The sequence below is a fragment of the Polyergus mexicanus genome, unplaced genomic scaffold (genome assembly GCF_030449975.1).
Source record: "Polyergus mexicanus isolate NDT 795.1 unplaced genomic scaffold, iyPolMexi1.0 SCAF_6, whole genome shotgun sequence".
NCBI lineage: Eukaryota > Metazoa > Arthropoda > Insecta > Hymenoptera > Formicidae > Polyergus > Polyergus mexicanus.
Window position 1 is genome coordinate 7,999,542 of NW_027223326.1, and position 16,188 is coordinate 8,015,729.

The following is a 16,188-nucleotide window of genomic DNA, read 5'->3' on the forward strand; positions in this document are numbered from 1 at the left end:
ACGCGAGCGTTGATGAAGAGGGTCTTGTTTTTGCCGGTGGTACCCTGTAGGTTTGGCCCCGTGCCCTCATATGGATTTCACCTGCAGAGATGGTTCTTGCATACCGAAGAACTCGGTCTGCGACGGATTCGACGACTGCCCTAGGGCAGAAGACGAGCTTTATTGCGGTACATAATCATGTATACCTATATTTCATGCTATCTAATCAAAGAGAGATAAATAGAGAGAAAGAGAAAGAGAAAGAGATTGAATGAAAAAAAAGGGAGTGAGAGGAAAAAAAAGAGAATATATGTGCGTGCGTATGTATGTGAATGACTTGTTGGCGTGATGTCAAACAATGTTATTTTGACGTTTAACATAATTTGGGCTTTAAAAAAAAAATCTTTTTGGAGTGAAATACAATATTTTTGTAGCATTTCATTAGTATCGTTACGCCATTCGAGCAACAACAAGTGACGTGTAAACTTTTAACGACAAACGCATAAAAATTGATTTCGAATAATTGGTGCGAATTATTTATTTGTGCACTCGTATGGTATTCGATTTATATATTGATAGTACAATTAAATTATTCAATGAAATACTATAAATCTATATGCAGTATTATATGTACATATACATATACTTTTGAATTCTAATGATTTTATATTTAAGTAATGCAGACTTTTTTTAAAATAATTGTTTAATAATGAATAATGCCTTGGACAGATGAATGATAGAACAACATTGCATTATTTTCATATATAGTTATATTAATATCCGTTATATCAAGTTATATCATTACGATTTATTCACGTTGGAAACAGCAAATTATATAATTCGAATGCAAGAGTGTGAAAGTTGTCATACATCTCTTATTCTTTCTCTCTTTCTTTACACCATCTTTTTTTAAATTTCTGCTTTGCTTGCACCCAGTATGTACAAAGCTTGCCACTGAATCAATCGCTTAATTATTTCACTTCGTTAAATCCAATAACGGACTTATTCCGCATTGATTAAATAGACACTAATTATAGAAACGCTTACTTGAAATCTGGACCAACGTTAACTTAATCAAGATTGATGATTTTAATCGCAGATATCAAACTCAAATATCTGAATGATAAAGCCATATTAATTTATAAGTTAATTTTTACAAACAGAACATTTATCAATTAAGATAATAATTTTTTTCTATCATAAGAGAACTATATTAATCGTGAACTATATTTTAATAATTAAATTATCATCTAATTGAAAGTATAAATGATTGTAAATATAAACTACAAACGTAATATCTCTGCATTTAAAATCTTAGCACGTACATTTCTCTATTATATATAATTATGTAAATAACTCTACTATTATCCTAACGCATATTCCTAATCCTTCGAATTTCTCTCTTGTACAAGGTATAAATAAACTACAAAAAGCATAAAGTTGCAGTATGTATAGAATGTAATTTTTCCTTCAATTAATTAACGAGGTAATTTAATTATTCTACTATTATAAAATAATTTATTCATTACAATATATTAAAAGTAATAGTTGAATATATTTTGAACATACAATATAATCTTGGATTTGTGAATGACTTGGTATTTATTCGAGCGGCTCTTTGTGTCAAATTTCACTGTAAAAATGCGCAATAATTATTTTCGTACGCATTGAATATGCATGGAAACAACGATGCTTTCCGCAACGTTTCATACTAAATACCAGAATCGGCTGACAAACGACCTCATAATGGCGGATTATTATATACATTTATGGGGAGCTAATAATCGTGTATCCTCCCACAAAAGTGTAGTCGAACCCCCTCGCGGAGGAAAGCTATACTTATCGTCATGACATATTTTCCGCGTCGCATGCACGCGACATCGTAATCCGCATTAAGACCAATACGGCGGGCTATTTTTCACGAGCATTTTATCCAACTCGATATAGAAGACGATTCATGCTTCATAAACATGAACCGAAAATATAATTTCCCATACTTCCTCATCCATATCAACCGTAACTGCCAACTGATATTCTCGTTGCCCCCTCCCACCCCCCCAAAAAAGTAGCTTTTCGCTTTCGTGATAATACCAGCCAAAGCTATTAATTAAAAAATATCTAGAAGTAAAAACGAAAACCGCATGTCATTATCATATGGGAAGCCTTTTGCACCGAAAAAGTATAAAAGTGTGCGCGTGGCTTTCAGCTTTATATACATATACTATATATATATATATATATATATATATATATATATATATACATATATACATATATATTGTATATATACATATATATGCACCAGGGTCATTGTATGTGTCAAAAAATGTGTGTGTTCTTTGCGCATATGTTCGCTGAACAAAACAAAATACAGAACGGGAATGCACGCCTAACCAGTTCAAATGCGCCACCGGGAACAAGTGCATCGAGGATGTCTACAGGTGCGACGGCCATCCGGATTGTCCAGATCACAGCGACGAGGACTGCGCTCCATCCGCTAACGACACTACACACACCACTTCGCCTACCACCAGTACGCTCCTTTTTCAATGTGTCCGTCGCTTCATTCATGATACATTCACGCAACATTCTCGTCTAGACTGTCCCGCTAACGCAGAATACAGCTGAATCAGCTGCTTTGACGCATTTAATCTCTGTATTTATCATCATAAATGATCGAACTTCTTCGCGTCATGGATGCTTTGTGTTGACTAATCACACGATTAAAATCGTATCGCGTCTATATTTTTAGAAATATATGAATCGCTGATAATTTCCTATTCGTAACTCTATTTAAAAGCGCGACGTTTCTTCTAAATGCAACTACTTATACATTTCTATAGGAAAGATTTAAAAAAATAGCGTCGAGCCGGTATTATATAAGAAAATTTTTTTCCTTTGCTTAATGTCCGTAACGTTTGGTTTCGGCCGGATCCTCTTAAGGAACTCTTATTTACGTAGGACAAGTGGATCTACCTGCTCGCGCGCGGTTACACCCTAGACGATGTTTGCATTTCATTGTACATTTCTCACGATCAATCGTTTTACGACCGTGGTCGAGAAAGCGATTCTCCGTCTTGTCTCCGCTTCTCCGGAGAGAACGGGTCCAACGGGCATTGTTATATTTGTCACCGTATCGGGCTAGAAAAATTTATATGCGTATGAAACGGGGCACTAAACTTTATCGAGACAACTTATTGAAGATGGAAAGGCTCCCTCTTTTTTTATTCGGCGAATCGTGCTCTCGACGACGGCACTACTTTTATCGATATCGCCCCGAGTGCGAAGGGATCGGGGAAACACACCGGAAACGCATTACCCCGCGAATCCCCGCGTACGGAAGATTCACGGCGGTCGTCGATGGTATGTTCTCGCCCGTTTGCGCCGCAAATCGCGAATATAAGGCAACCTCTACGATATATATATATATATATATATATATATATATATATATATATATTTATACACATTGATATATATAAGTAGCTGCATTGCGCATGAACTTGTACGATCAGATGCAATGATAGTATTTGACGGGAATGTCTTTAATCGTGCCTCTGAATTTTTTTCTCCCTGCGAACTCTTTATTATTCTTACGAAAATTATTAATTTTCTCTTTTTTCACTTTCTAACCGTCGAAAAGATAATAAAAGAATAAGGATGGAAAATTTGGAGAATCCGATAAGAATATTTTCACTTGGCAACAAATTTCTTTCGCAACACTTTGCCACATTTGTACGATTTTGCTTGCAAGTTTAGCATCCTCTTCTTTCTGAATCCTTGTTGCATTCTCAGCTGCATTACAGTTGCATTTATATATGAGAGAAAGTGAACGCCTCATATATATCTTGTCTTTATACCCTTAAACTTCGTCATTGGATGATACTCCCTTTTCCTCCCCTTGTCACTTCTCCCTTCAATGTGCCTGTGTATGCGCTCAGACTCGTCCGATTCACGCTGGACACCGACACGCAGGAGGGAATGCGATCTAAGGACGGAAATGCGTTGCGATGACGGCGGTTGCGTTCTCCTACGGCGTAAATGCGACAATGTCTTCGATTGCCTCGATGGCAGTGATGAGCGGGGCTGTGGTAAGGGCTTTATCTCTCACAGCCCATCTTTCTTTTCCTTTTTTCGCACACTTATATATTATAACGATGACAAACGTTTTCTGTGTGATATTCTTTCTCCATATACTTATGTATTATATTAACGATGACAAACGTTTTTCTTTCTCTCTCCCTTTGATCTGATAAGTCTATAAATTATCATCTGCTTATCGCATATATGTCAAATTCATTTAAATATGCGAGAATCTTTTTAATAATATGATTATTGACAAATGAATTTGAACAAGTTGAATACATATAATTTTTTTTTGTCAAAGATAAAAAAACGCTTTTTTTTGCTTTTCGTTAATTTATTTGTCATTATTTTTAAAATTATTAAATTAAAAAGAGTGCGTGAAAATTTAAAGCAAATTTTATTGTTTTTTTTACATTGGAATATCGAAATTTTTTATTAAAATGTAATAAGTTAATCAAGATCTTTATATTTACATATTGATAACGCTCGTCATCGATAACTCAATTTAAAAGTTTATTACTCTTATTGTAATATTTTTTTTCCAAATATTTAATGGTGCCATTATATTAAAATTAATTAATTAATAAGTGTAATTTTTACATATCAAAGATTTATATATTTCGAATAATTTCTAAATATTTCTTTTAATTTTTTTATTGTATTTAAATTTTCTTTATTTATATATCTTTTGATATTAAAATTTTGATCAATTTTAACAAGATATATGTTAACGTGACAAGAGATTATAATGATGCCATTGATGATTCCCCATTATTCCCTGATCCCTAATGCTTTTTGCGGGAGCTTTCGACATGTCTGTGTTGTAAAGGGCTATGTACACCTGCCGAATGGAAGTGCGCCAGTGGCGAATGCTTGCCAGAAAATCAAAGATGCGATGGAATAACACAATGCAGCGACGGATCCGATGAGGATCGATGTGGTAATTATATGATAGCTTTTCCCCGCAATTATCATAAAAAATGGCCTTCTCATTGCTCGTTATATTCAGTCGCACGCAATACAAATTTTACAGATCTCCTTATAAACAAAAACATTACAAACCTTATTTATTCATCATTTAATTCTCAAATGTGACTGTGTATTTTGATTAGAATAATTCTTTATTAGATGTAACACATTATTTATATAGCATGTCTGGAATTTTTTTTTTTTTGTTAAAGTTATTATCTCTCTCTTTCTCTCTCTCTCTATAGACCTAAGAATAGCATATATTCTTCTGCCATTTTTGATTAATGCTTGTAAATTAACATTAATTAATTTTTTTATTTTTGTGTATGAATTAATTGATTTTGTTCGTATAATTTTAATATCGGATACAAAAAAAATAATAGTAAATCATTATTCTCATTCTAATCTCTGTATCTTTCAATGATTTCTCTTTATAAGTCAAAAATGCATTTTAAAATCCTGAATCGAGACTACAATACACTCCGCATGAGACTGCCCGATTGATGTCGCATTTATTTGCGAACAAAAAGAATCATTCTTGCATATAATGAATGATCAGCGCAATATCGAATGTTGCATTTTGTCAATATTATAGATAGCGCACGTATTTTTGAGAATATGATCGATATAAAAATTTTCGCGCATGCTGAAACTACCGTAAGTAGATGACGATAACATTAATTAAGCGCTGCAAGAAGGGTAAATATCTGGATAAATATTTTGCTCCTTAAAAAATTATTAAAGCAGAATGACTATTATGTAGAATAGTATTAAGTAAAGTGCTATAATATACTACTAACAAAAGGACGATAAGTAACATTTGTATGAAAAAGATTCATATTCGTATAATCCGCGATAATGTTCATTATTATATTTGTTTAAAACTTAAATAATTATATAAATTGTAGTATTCACGACGTGTCATATATATTTGTTTTAGCGTTTTAAATCGGGGATATTATTGAAAGGAATCTTTTAAAAAAATCAATTATTGAAGCAAAATCATATTTAAATTTATATGCAAAACGTTTTTCGAGAAAAGAATGACAGGCTTACATCTTCGCATATAAATTATGGCGATTATTCAAATGTTAATAAAAATTGATTATCATGTACGGTGCGAGCACGTTTCTTTTACACATTATTTGATTATCTCGAATGAATTATCTTGCGAGACAACGCGATGGTAAGGCCATTTTTTTTTTCTTTCTCTCCCTTCCTTGTGTACGTAGCATGCACGACAATACTCGACATGGAACTTGGTAATTATTGTAGTAACCGAATGTCGGGCTGGATGGTTTCGATGCAACGATGGATTGTGCCTCGACAATAAGAGACGTTGCGATGGTCGACCGCATTGCTCGGACGGCTCCGACGAAATCGATTGCCCTCGTAATGGTTATAATTTGGCTTTATTTCATGTATGCCAAGGATGATATAGACCTAAGCCGAACACTCTTGGAACGAAATCGACATAATACTGTAGTTTCGACAAAGTGCCGCTTCATAGCTACTTTAGACGCTGTCTGAATAGCCTAGCGGTATCTCTTCAATAGTATTGCATTGAGCAAGAGAGAATTAGAGAGCGAGTTATTGATATTTTAGAATTATAAAATTTCTTTTGTATCCTCTGTTTGATTTTTTTCCGAAACTTTGATTTTCTTTTGTAACTTAGGTCTGTGTCCTTCTTAGCGTATTATTTATTAGTAATTAGGAATCACACGAAAAAAGCTTATCCTATTTTTAATCTCTACGTAATAATACTTTCTTCCCCTTGTTATCTTTCGAACTCTTTTCTATCAGCATTTTCATCTCTCTTGTGGGTTATCGTATAATACTTCCTGCAATATATAGCATTCTTGTTATGGGCATATGATACTTATTCTTAGCGATTTAACAGTAAATAAATGTAACTATTTGCTAATTTATTTGCTCATGAAACAGTCTTACGTTACTTTATCGTACGTTATAAAAAAATATATGTTTGCATTTTCCAAGATTTGAAATGATATAGATATACCTAATAGACCTAAGTCTCGAACACTCTAGGAACGAAATCGACATAATGCTGTAGTTCCGACAAAGTGCCGCTTCATAGACAAAGTGTTACGACTATCACAATTTCCTTTTTATTTATCTTGTCCTGAAGTTATTTTTTCATTTTACATCTTTACTTTTAATTTTCCTCATCAATACTTAATTAACTTTCTCTCATCAAGATTGGCTGCTCTGCTCCTGCATATATTATTAAACGATAAAGACTATAAATAAATCTCTAAAGAGACGTTTATACGCTTGATCTTTTGCATCGTTTTGCCTTGCGCATTTTCGCAAAATGTGCTTGCACTATCGGCAAGACGCAGCGAAAAATGCAGCGTATAAAGCACGCTCGAGATCTAATCATGCACCCGGTCGATTTTTCAAATAAGACCGCGTTCACGAGCGACTTCTCTGAATGATCTACGCGAGATGTCGATCGTGAAGGACGTTTATAAATATCTCTTCGTTACAAGTAAAATCAACCGTTTACGACGGCAACTGCAACGGTTGACGAAGACGAAGCCGCCTCTCGAATGTCTTCTCGCGCGCTCGTCGGTGTTCCAAGTCGGCAATTAAGAGACTGTGTAACTAATATGGGTGCGGGGGCGCGTACACACGTACGCGAAAGCTGTTAATCCTAATCATTTCGCCAGGCACGTTTTAGCCGGACATTGACTGGTCATTACCTCGAACACCGACGTGTCGCGGCATTACTTTTATTGTGGTCGGAGAACGACTCTGTGAAAGATGGATGAATTGAAATCAATTGAAGGGAAACTTTATCCGAAACACTCGATAGCCAATCTATTTTCGTCAAATTCAAAGATTGCTTTCGGAACTTTCAGATTTCTGCCAATCTTCTCTGTATTGGTATACTAATTTGAATATAATGATAAAAAAAAATGGAATATATTAGAATTATCAAAATAAATTTCCGCTCATTCTTCTTAATCCATCTTCTTTCACATATATGATAAACACAATTTCTCTTTCTATGTTTTAACATCATATACGTATCTTTTCATATTTTAGCGTTTGGACACAATAAAATATAATAATAAGATGGGATACAATAAATTAATATTTAAGAAGCTAACTAGGTTTTATTGTTTCTTATTTTTTTATTTATACTTTATTCTTATATTTTATTGTGTCTTGATCCTTATAGCTGTTTGTGCCTTGATCTTGAATATTGATTAATAATTAACCATAATTGCGCATATGACGTACATCTTGATTACCCGCTCGGATTTCTTGACATGCATTTTGCATCGATTATGGATGGGATCGAATTAATTCTATCTATTCTTCATTTCTCTCTGTCTTTCTACTTGTCTATCTGTATGCCTATTTATTATCTATTATCCCTCTATTTTCAGCACAGGTTGCCTAACCATTGAATTACGCATCCGTCCGTATATATACATATCTATATTCGTGTATATATGTATATATATATGTTTCTCTCTTCGGTACCCTTTTATCTCCGGTTATTTACGTCTCTGCAATTTTCCACGCCGCGCGTTGACGCGTGCACAAACCGCGCTCTGTTGTTACATATACCGCATAGCTCGCGACTGATGTAACGCGAACTTTTGTAAATGTCACGTTTCACACGATGGTCCTCTCCGCGTTCGAGAAACTAAGTTTAACCTATTTAAAAAAAAAAAAAAAAAAAAAAAACAGAGCAACGTTCACGTATACGAACAATAGTTAAAACAAAACTAATTTAATAAAAGAAGCGACATATTTATACGAGTTTACAACAGTTTTTCAGATTATGATTGAATATGGTGCGTAGCCTTGAAAAAAAAATAATAATAATAATAATTTATAAATTAGAATATGAGAGCACGTACGACTCTGAGAAAAATGTTCTCTCTTTTTTCTCGGTTTAATCTATTTAATGAATTAAGGTGAGCGCGTGCAGCACGCGGCATCGCGCGCTCCGTCTCCACGTTTTCTCGAGATATACGATACACGGCAATGTGCACAATACTTATTTGACATGGCCGCACCGGCGCACTTTTATCGCCCTCCGCTCATCGCAGGAGGAAGCACCTCTCGCGGGACTCCTTATCGATCGATAATTATCGAAGGCACTTGATCAGCCTCGCGCATCTAATTTCTTCGTAAGCGAGGGTGGAGGGTTGCGCGTAACACATCGATTGCCGTTCACAATTTTGTTCCGGCTGACTCATACGAGGGTATTCTTCATGACCCCGTTCAACAACCTGGTTAGAAACGCCAAGAATATTCATCACTTGTAGATGAATTGTTATTGTAGACAAATGTGCGCATTGCCGCTTTGTACCGTTTAAACGTACAAGGGATCGTTTGTGCCTCTGTCCGTCCTTATTTGCAATTCAACGGAGTTGATTGATTTTTGCAGAATGCCCCGACGGTCAACTACCCTGTGACAACGGCGTCTGTATCAATAAGAACTTCTTCTGCGACCAAAATGTCGACTGCCATGACGCTAGTGACGAACGAGATTGCCGTAAGGATATCTTTAGATAGACACATTTCCTCCATATTTTTTTAAAATTGCGACATTCGATTATCCATTCGAACAATATTACGCGTGAAATCCTATATCTCCTTTATTCTGTCAATTTCTATAAAGTGCACAGGTGCGTTCTACAATTCGAGCAATTAAATTGAGATTTCTTCTTTCGAAAGGATATTTATAGAAATCCTTCCTTTCGTTCTGCGAATTCTTTTTCAAGCGACGAATAAACAGTTCGATATGAAACGGCGTATTGTTCCATTTTGCAGCGGATAGAGAAGAGACCGGCAGTTCTGGCCGAGAATGTCATCCTGACAGCTTTACCTGCAACGATGGCAGCTGCATACCCCGTACGGCGGTATGCGACGGCCGTGTGGATTGTCCGCATGACGAGGATGAGATCAATTGTCGTCAAGGTAAGCCAGTTTTTGAAATCGCACCACTCGGAATCGCCATATCCCTGCGCTATCCTCTTTCATATAAAAAATTACATTAATTTAGGCCGAAAGCGATCCTCTTTAATAAAGTATTCAGAGGATGGATAGAAGGGAATACACTCACTCTCGTTGGTTAATTCAGGTTTATCGATATGAACTCATTGTCAGTTTTCAAGACGTATTCATAGCCAAGATTCAAGACGACGTACGTACGGTTCGAGAAGGCAACCTTATTTCTCAACTTGCTCTTACGTCACTACCACGTTTATAGTGTTGAAGGAATATTTTCTTGGACGAAGTTTGAAATTTAATCCTGCCTCGGCTATACTTCATGCAACGGACAAGTTATTCTTACATCGCTAAGCTCCGCGCGTAAGCACAGCCACTAGACTTGCTTTCTAAATCGTCAGTGTAAGTAAATCATGTTTCTAAAACGGGTTTGATACTTTAAAGCGATAAGCATAAGACAGCTGCGAGCTTCGTGTGTCAAGACTATCTTTACATTTATGCTCATTTTATTAAGTCCCGATTATGCGTACGTCGTCTCCAGAGAGACGAAGCCTTTTTCCAAGATTATCGAGCTTGGCGTATATCGTTGCAATCGCGCGGGTATTACCGATGACATGTTCACGTGAACACGGCAGCTCAGATTGAGTTACTTCTAGGTGTAGATGCCTCGGATAGAGCCTCCTCGGGGAGGCGTCCGGAGACGGGGGTGATAGCCGGTGCGAATCCGGATAACGAGACTTACAGCCCAGACACAAATGCAAATACTGATGTGCCGCCGACAAATTTGAGCACGCCGAGGAGTTGTGCTCCGGATGATTTTGTTTGCGCCGACGGCACTTGCATCCCCGAAACTCACCACTGCGACCATTTCTACGATTGCCGCGACTTTACCGACGAGCAATACTGCTTCGGTTAGATTATTTGTAGATCTTGAAAATCTGGTGATAGAACCGCTTTGCTTGATAAAGTCTCATACAATTCTTATCTTAATGTTTCATTGACGAATTTCACAGTTAAAAGGGAAAAGATTATTGCGGTACGTCGATATTTCAAAATTTGAATAATTATATTCTCGCGTATAAATCCGGTTTACAAGTTTATATTAACTCTGTCATTGTCTATAAAATACAATATTTTACATGGATAATTTTTTTTTATTTTGGTATTATGTATCATTTATTATATTCTTCAGAATTTTTGTCACATTATTTCGTCAGACAATAATTTTCAATCTTTAATGAGCGCGTTGAAAGTTTTATACATCGATCAAACATTGAATAGTTTTCCATGATACTCCTCTCTGTGATATTCTTTTTAGGAATTTTATCTTGTTCTTTTGAGTATATTAAAGTTTGCTCTTTTATCCGCGAGACATTCTGAATATATTCTAAAATTCTTTTGAAAGGGGCACCAGATTTTCTTGAATCTAATATTCTTTTCCGCTAAATCTGTGTTAGCAGCTGAATAGAAGATGTGTAGGTTGTTGGAGTAGAGATTTGATTATATTTATAAAATTTACAATCAAACATCGCAGTCTTATATTATCCTTATAAACAATAGTGCATCTCTGCCTGGCGTAAAATTTAGATCATTTCTTTTTCTCGTAGGTAGAGAGTTTGATATAAATCCTATTATAGCATGCATAGTGTGAGGAAAGTACATTTTCATCCGTGGAATCTTCCTGTGCGAGAGAAAGTTTCTATTACATCTTGGATGGAAAGTTACTTTAGAAAATTAATATTTAACAATGCCATTTAATTAATAGCGTCTATATGAATGCAGTGGATTAAAGAATCATAAATGTCTTTCCTCTTGAGTCCATGTTATATTGAATGACGAATTATATATAAGTGTTTGTAGATTGACGATCAGTGCACACGGTAAACGCATTAGAGAAATGCATTACAAAAAGCGAAAACGCGAAGATACGTTGTACTTTAATTCATGAATTTACTGTGTGAATTGATTCTTAATATATTATTTAGATTTTAGATCAGAGCTGTTTAATATTCTCGACAAATATGAGCAAGGAATGAACAAAAAAGCACTTGATTAAATACCTCTGTTCTAAACTCTATTATATACAATTTTTTCTAGGTAATCATTATCTCCATCGTATTTATATATTTCGATCATTGTTTAGATCATTGTTTAGATTGTAATGACGGACATATGATGGCTCCATGACTGACATTTTACATGTATATCTGTGTTTCTCATCTATATCGTTTTCTTTTTTTTTTTCTTTTTTTACGGATAAACGATTTGCGGTTGTCTCATCGATGTACAATACAAGCGTCTTATTTTAGGATGCACGCGGGATCAGTTCCAGTGCGCTAACGGAGATTGCATCCCCGCTAATCAGAGATGCAACGGATACATCGAGTGTGCTGATGGTTCCGACGAGCCAGAGGAATGCGGTATGTAATCAGTAATACATAATTAATCAGTGTAATGAGAGAAAAAGAAATCTTGCGCATATTGCTAAACTGGACGTATGGTTAATCTGCGCAATGTTTAGCGTAACTTCGAAATAATTTATATAAATGTAGAATTTTTAAGGCGACAAATCTCGATATTTCCTACGCAATCCCCTACTCGTCTTATATCTTTATTTCTTTATTTATTTATATTGTATAGAGCAACCAGAGAAACCAGGACCAGGTCAATGCGTAGAGAACCAATTTATGTGTATTTCGGACAGAAGATGTGTTCCACAATCTTCCGTTTGTAACGGAATTCCAGAATGCAGAGATGGATCCGACGAGCATAACTGCGGTAAGTCAACAATATATTTAATTTAGCAAATCCCTAAATTAAATAGCCGCGGTATAAAATCGTATATTATATCGCATAACGAATAATAGTGCGACTAGATCAAAAAAAAAAAAAAAAATCGATAGACCCGCGAATATTTTCAATTCTCGCACATGAATTGATATACAAAAATTAATAATCAACCAAGTTGGAGCGATTTCTTCTGACTTATCCGCAACTACAATCGTCAAGATATTCTATGTAATCTTGCGAAGACGCAGAATAATGATACACATTTAACGACGAAACTAAAGATCAAGGAGCGGAATGCTCGGATGAGGAATGGCAGTGCAAGAGCGGTGATTGTATACCTCGGCATCGACATTGCGATCGCCGAATCGATTGTCCGTACGACGATAGCGACGAGTTGGGCTGTCACTATAGGTCGATGCAAAGAAATCACAGTATATGCGGCACGCACGAATGGACGTGCAATGATGATCATTGCATTCCGCTGCATCAGCGGTGCGACAAAAGGCTCGACTGTCCTAGAGATATGTCCGATGAAATGGACTGCAGTTATGATAATTGTGAGTTAGTTTTCCCCGGTAGTTAGTTGCAAAAACCGATGCAAAAACCCGCCTTCGTAAAAGGGGATCATATGGTCAGCTGATAACACGCCATCGCCAATAATATCTTGTAAATATCTGTGACACTGTAATGTAATATTTGCTATAACATAATATTGTAATGTTTTATACATGAATACTATATTAAAAGCTCTGTCATCGTATTCGCAGTAAAGAGAATACGAATAATAAATCTGTTATATATCGTTTAAATTATAGTTAAATTACAGTTTCACTTTTACCCGATAATATACACATTTTTAATCCAATAATAACAAGTGTTAATTTTATGATAAAAGTAATAAAAGACAAAACTAAAAGCGTTTTCTTTGTAAGTTTTAGGACTTTTATAACAATATTCAGTAATTCGTAATATACATGTTGTATTATCTATATTTAAAAAAAAATTAATACCTAAATTAAAATAGAACTACATTTTTTTGTGGATGAAAAATGTAGAAGGTGTTGGATAGAAATGTCGAATTAACAAAGTTGATAACGCAATTAGTCTAGATTTTATATGTAGACTTATTAATTATTAATCACGATTATTTTACGATTACGCAATAAATACACATACTCATACACATTATAAAGATATTGTTTTTGTTTATATACAGATACCGATGTAACATCAGATCTTAGACTGAAGACATATCCCAGTGAACAAGTGATTAAAGAGAGTGAGTATTATTTTTCTTGTTTATAAACATACATAGAATGTTTAATTAAATTCTGTTTGTGCATTTGTTACAATTTTAACTTTTATATAGTAATCATTATTCTATAATTATTACAAAATAACTGAACAATTTTTAAATATTTAGAAAAATTCATATATAAGAATAATAAGCAACAAGCGCCGCGTTGCCGATAAGTTTCGTATTTGAAAAGAAATTAATTAATAAATATTTTTGTTATTTTTTCTTGCCTCGGCCAGACCCGGCGAAGCAAGGTAAGATTTTTCAAAAAATATAAACTGCACAAATCATATTTATAATGCTGTGGGCTAAAAAATAATATTCATAAATCATAAAATATTGGTAATACGATGTATATTTTGATTATGGTATACATATAAGCAGCCACATGTATCTTCGCTTATCGATTTTATTCTTATTCTGTTATGAATGCTTCGCCAAATACGCAAAACAGAATATATTTGCTGCAATTTGAATTAATTTTTTCAAAGGTTTATTTTTGATAATATGTGATAACTATTTTAACGTGATACTACTATAATTTATTACAATTGTTTTATACATTTCACAGATATATTGCAATTATAAAACTACAAGATATACACGTTTATTTATAAGGAGTAACTTTGAATGCGACTAAATATAGTAGTAACGAAGACTTTTATAATTTATCTTCTTTTAAAGAAGCATGCACGCAGATGTTGATTATGCATGACATAACCAATGTTATTTAAAACTTAAACTAAAAACTTGAAAATTTAAACTACTATTTATAAAAAACTTTCCTATTATCATTAGATATTTAATAATTCTAATTGTTACATATACATGCATTTTATTTAAATATGCTCTTTCAATACTAATTATGCCGGATGCCTTGCACAGAATATTCTCATTATTTACATACGTAATCTACAAGCATCGGATAACATGATTAAAAGAAAAAGATCAAAATATTGCACGGAATACGCTAACACATCAATGTCATCTGAATTTGAGAAACGGGGAGATTCGCTTGCTTATTGACGGGACGTTTGATGTCTATCTCATGGACATTAATAAAATCCATAATCATCAGGGGTGCAATCTTTCGAAACAAAATGGAATTTATATCACGCAAAACCAATCGTTCCAATTAGGTCGCGAAGTTGTATTTCAATGCCGTGACGAGGGTCTCCTACGTGCCAGAGTACGTTGGATTCGCGGTAATGGTCTTCCTCTGCCGCCCGGTAGTCGAGACATCAACGGTCGCCTAGAGATACCCAACATCCAGCTCGAGCACGCCGGAACTTATATTTGCGAAGCCATGGGTTATCCACCGTCTACTCCGGGCCGTCAAGTAAACGTCATTCTCAGCGTCGAGAAGTGTACGTTCTTCTTCCTCTTGTCTTTCTCGATTTACGATCGAAATATAAGTTATTTATGATGAAAGAAAACTGTAAATTGTTAATGAATTCGAGGTCACTTTAATTGATCAAAGATTTATCAAATAATTAAATCGATCGGTTCCGTACAGTTGAACAACCGGCCACCAGACCACCACAAGTGTGCCAATATGATCAAGCCACCTGCAGCAATGGAGACTGCATTCCCAAATCGTACGTTTGCGACGGCAAATTTGATTGCACCGATGGATCCGACGAGATGCGATGCAGTGAGTACTTGCCAGAATGACACTTGATCGTATCGGCCATTCATATTTTATGATACGAATTTCACGCGAACGTCAAATCGTCCGTTTTCGACAGGTCCGCATGGATGCGAGCCCAACGAATTCCGTTGCAATAATAAGCAGTGCGTCAGCAAGTTGTGGCGTTGTGACGGCGACAAGGATTGCGCAGACGGTAGCGACGAGGAAAACTGCGCGCCGTCTCCCCCGGGATCCCCATGCCGTTACAACGAGTTTCCTTGCAATAGCAACAAACAGTGTATCCCGAAGAGCTATCACTGCGACATGGAGCGCGACTGCTTGGACGGCAGCGACGAAGTTGGATGCTGTCAGTATCGATGAGTATTTCGTAGGACACAAGGCATCAATATTTCATCGCCGGACTTTATATCAGATAAACTTA

The 16,188-nt window shown here is 35.3% G+C and overlaps 1 protein-coding gene across 34 annotated transcripts in view; it reads left to right on the forward strand.

Annotated features, from left to right (window-relative positions):
• Trol (terribly reduced optic lobes) overlaps positions 1–16,188 on the forward strand; it is a 147,651-nt gene that overhangs the window by 108,788 nt on the left and 22,675 nt on the right. For 15 of the 34 annotated variants that reach the window (XM_070297134.1, XM_070297136.1, XM_070297135.1 and 12 more), the window contains 10 exons: positions 9,467–9,574; positions 9,853–9,999; positions 12,339–12,449; positions 12,670–12,807; positions 13,101–13,376; positions 14,036–14,098; positions 14,356–14,370; positions 15,256–15,483; positions 15,633–15,770; positions 15,865–16,113. In XM_070297134.1, coding sequence (XP_070153235.1) covers positions 9,467–9,574; positions 9,853–9,999; positions 12,339–12,449; positions 12,670–12,807; positions 13,101–13,376; positions 14,036–14,098; positions 14,356–14,370; positions 15,256–15,483; positions 15,633–15,770; positions 15,865–16,113 — 1,473 coding nt within the window. Of the gene's footprint in view, positions 1–50; positions 168–2,353; positions 2,513–3,920; positions 4,071–4,894; positions 5,006–6,309; positions 6,433–9,466; positions 9,575–9,852; positions 10,000–12,338; positions 12,450–12,669; positions 12,808–13,100; positions 13,377–14,035; positions 14,099–14,355; positions 14,371–15,255; positions 15,484–15,632; positions 15,771–15,864; positions 16,114–16,188 lie in introns of all 34 variants that reach the window. The other 19 variants (XM_070297154.1, XM_070297156.1, XM_070297159.1 and 16 more) reach the window with 12 other exon arrangements.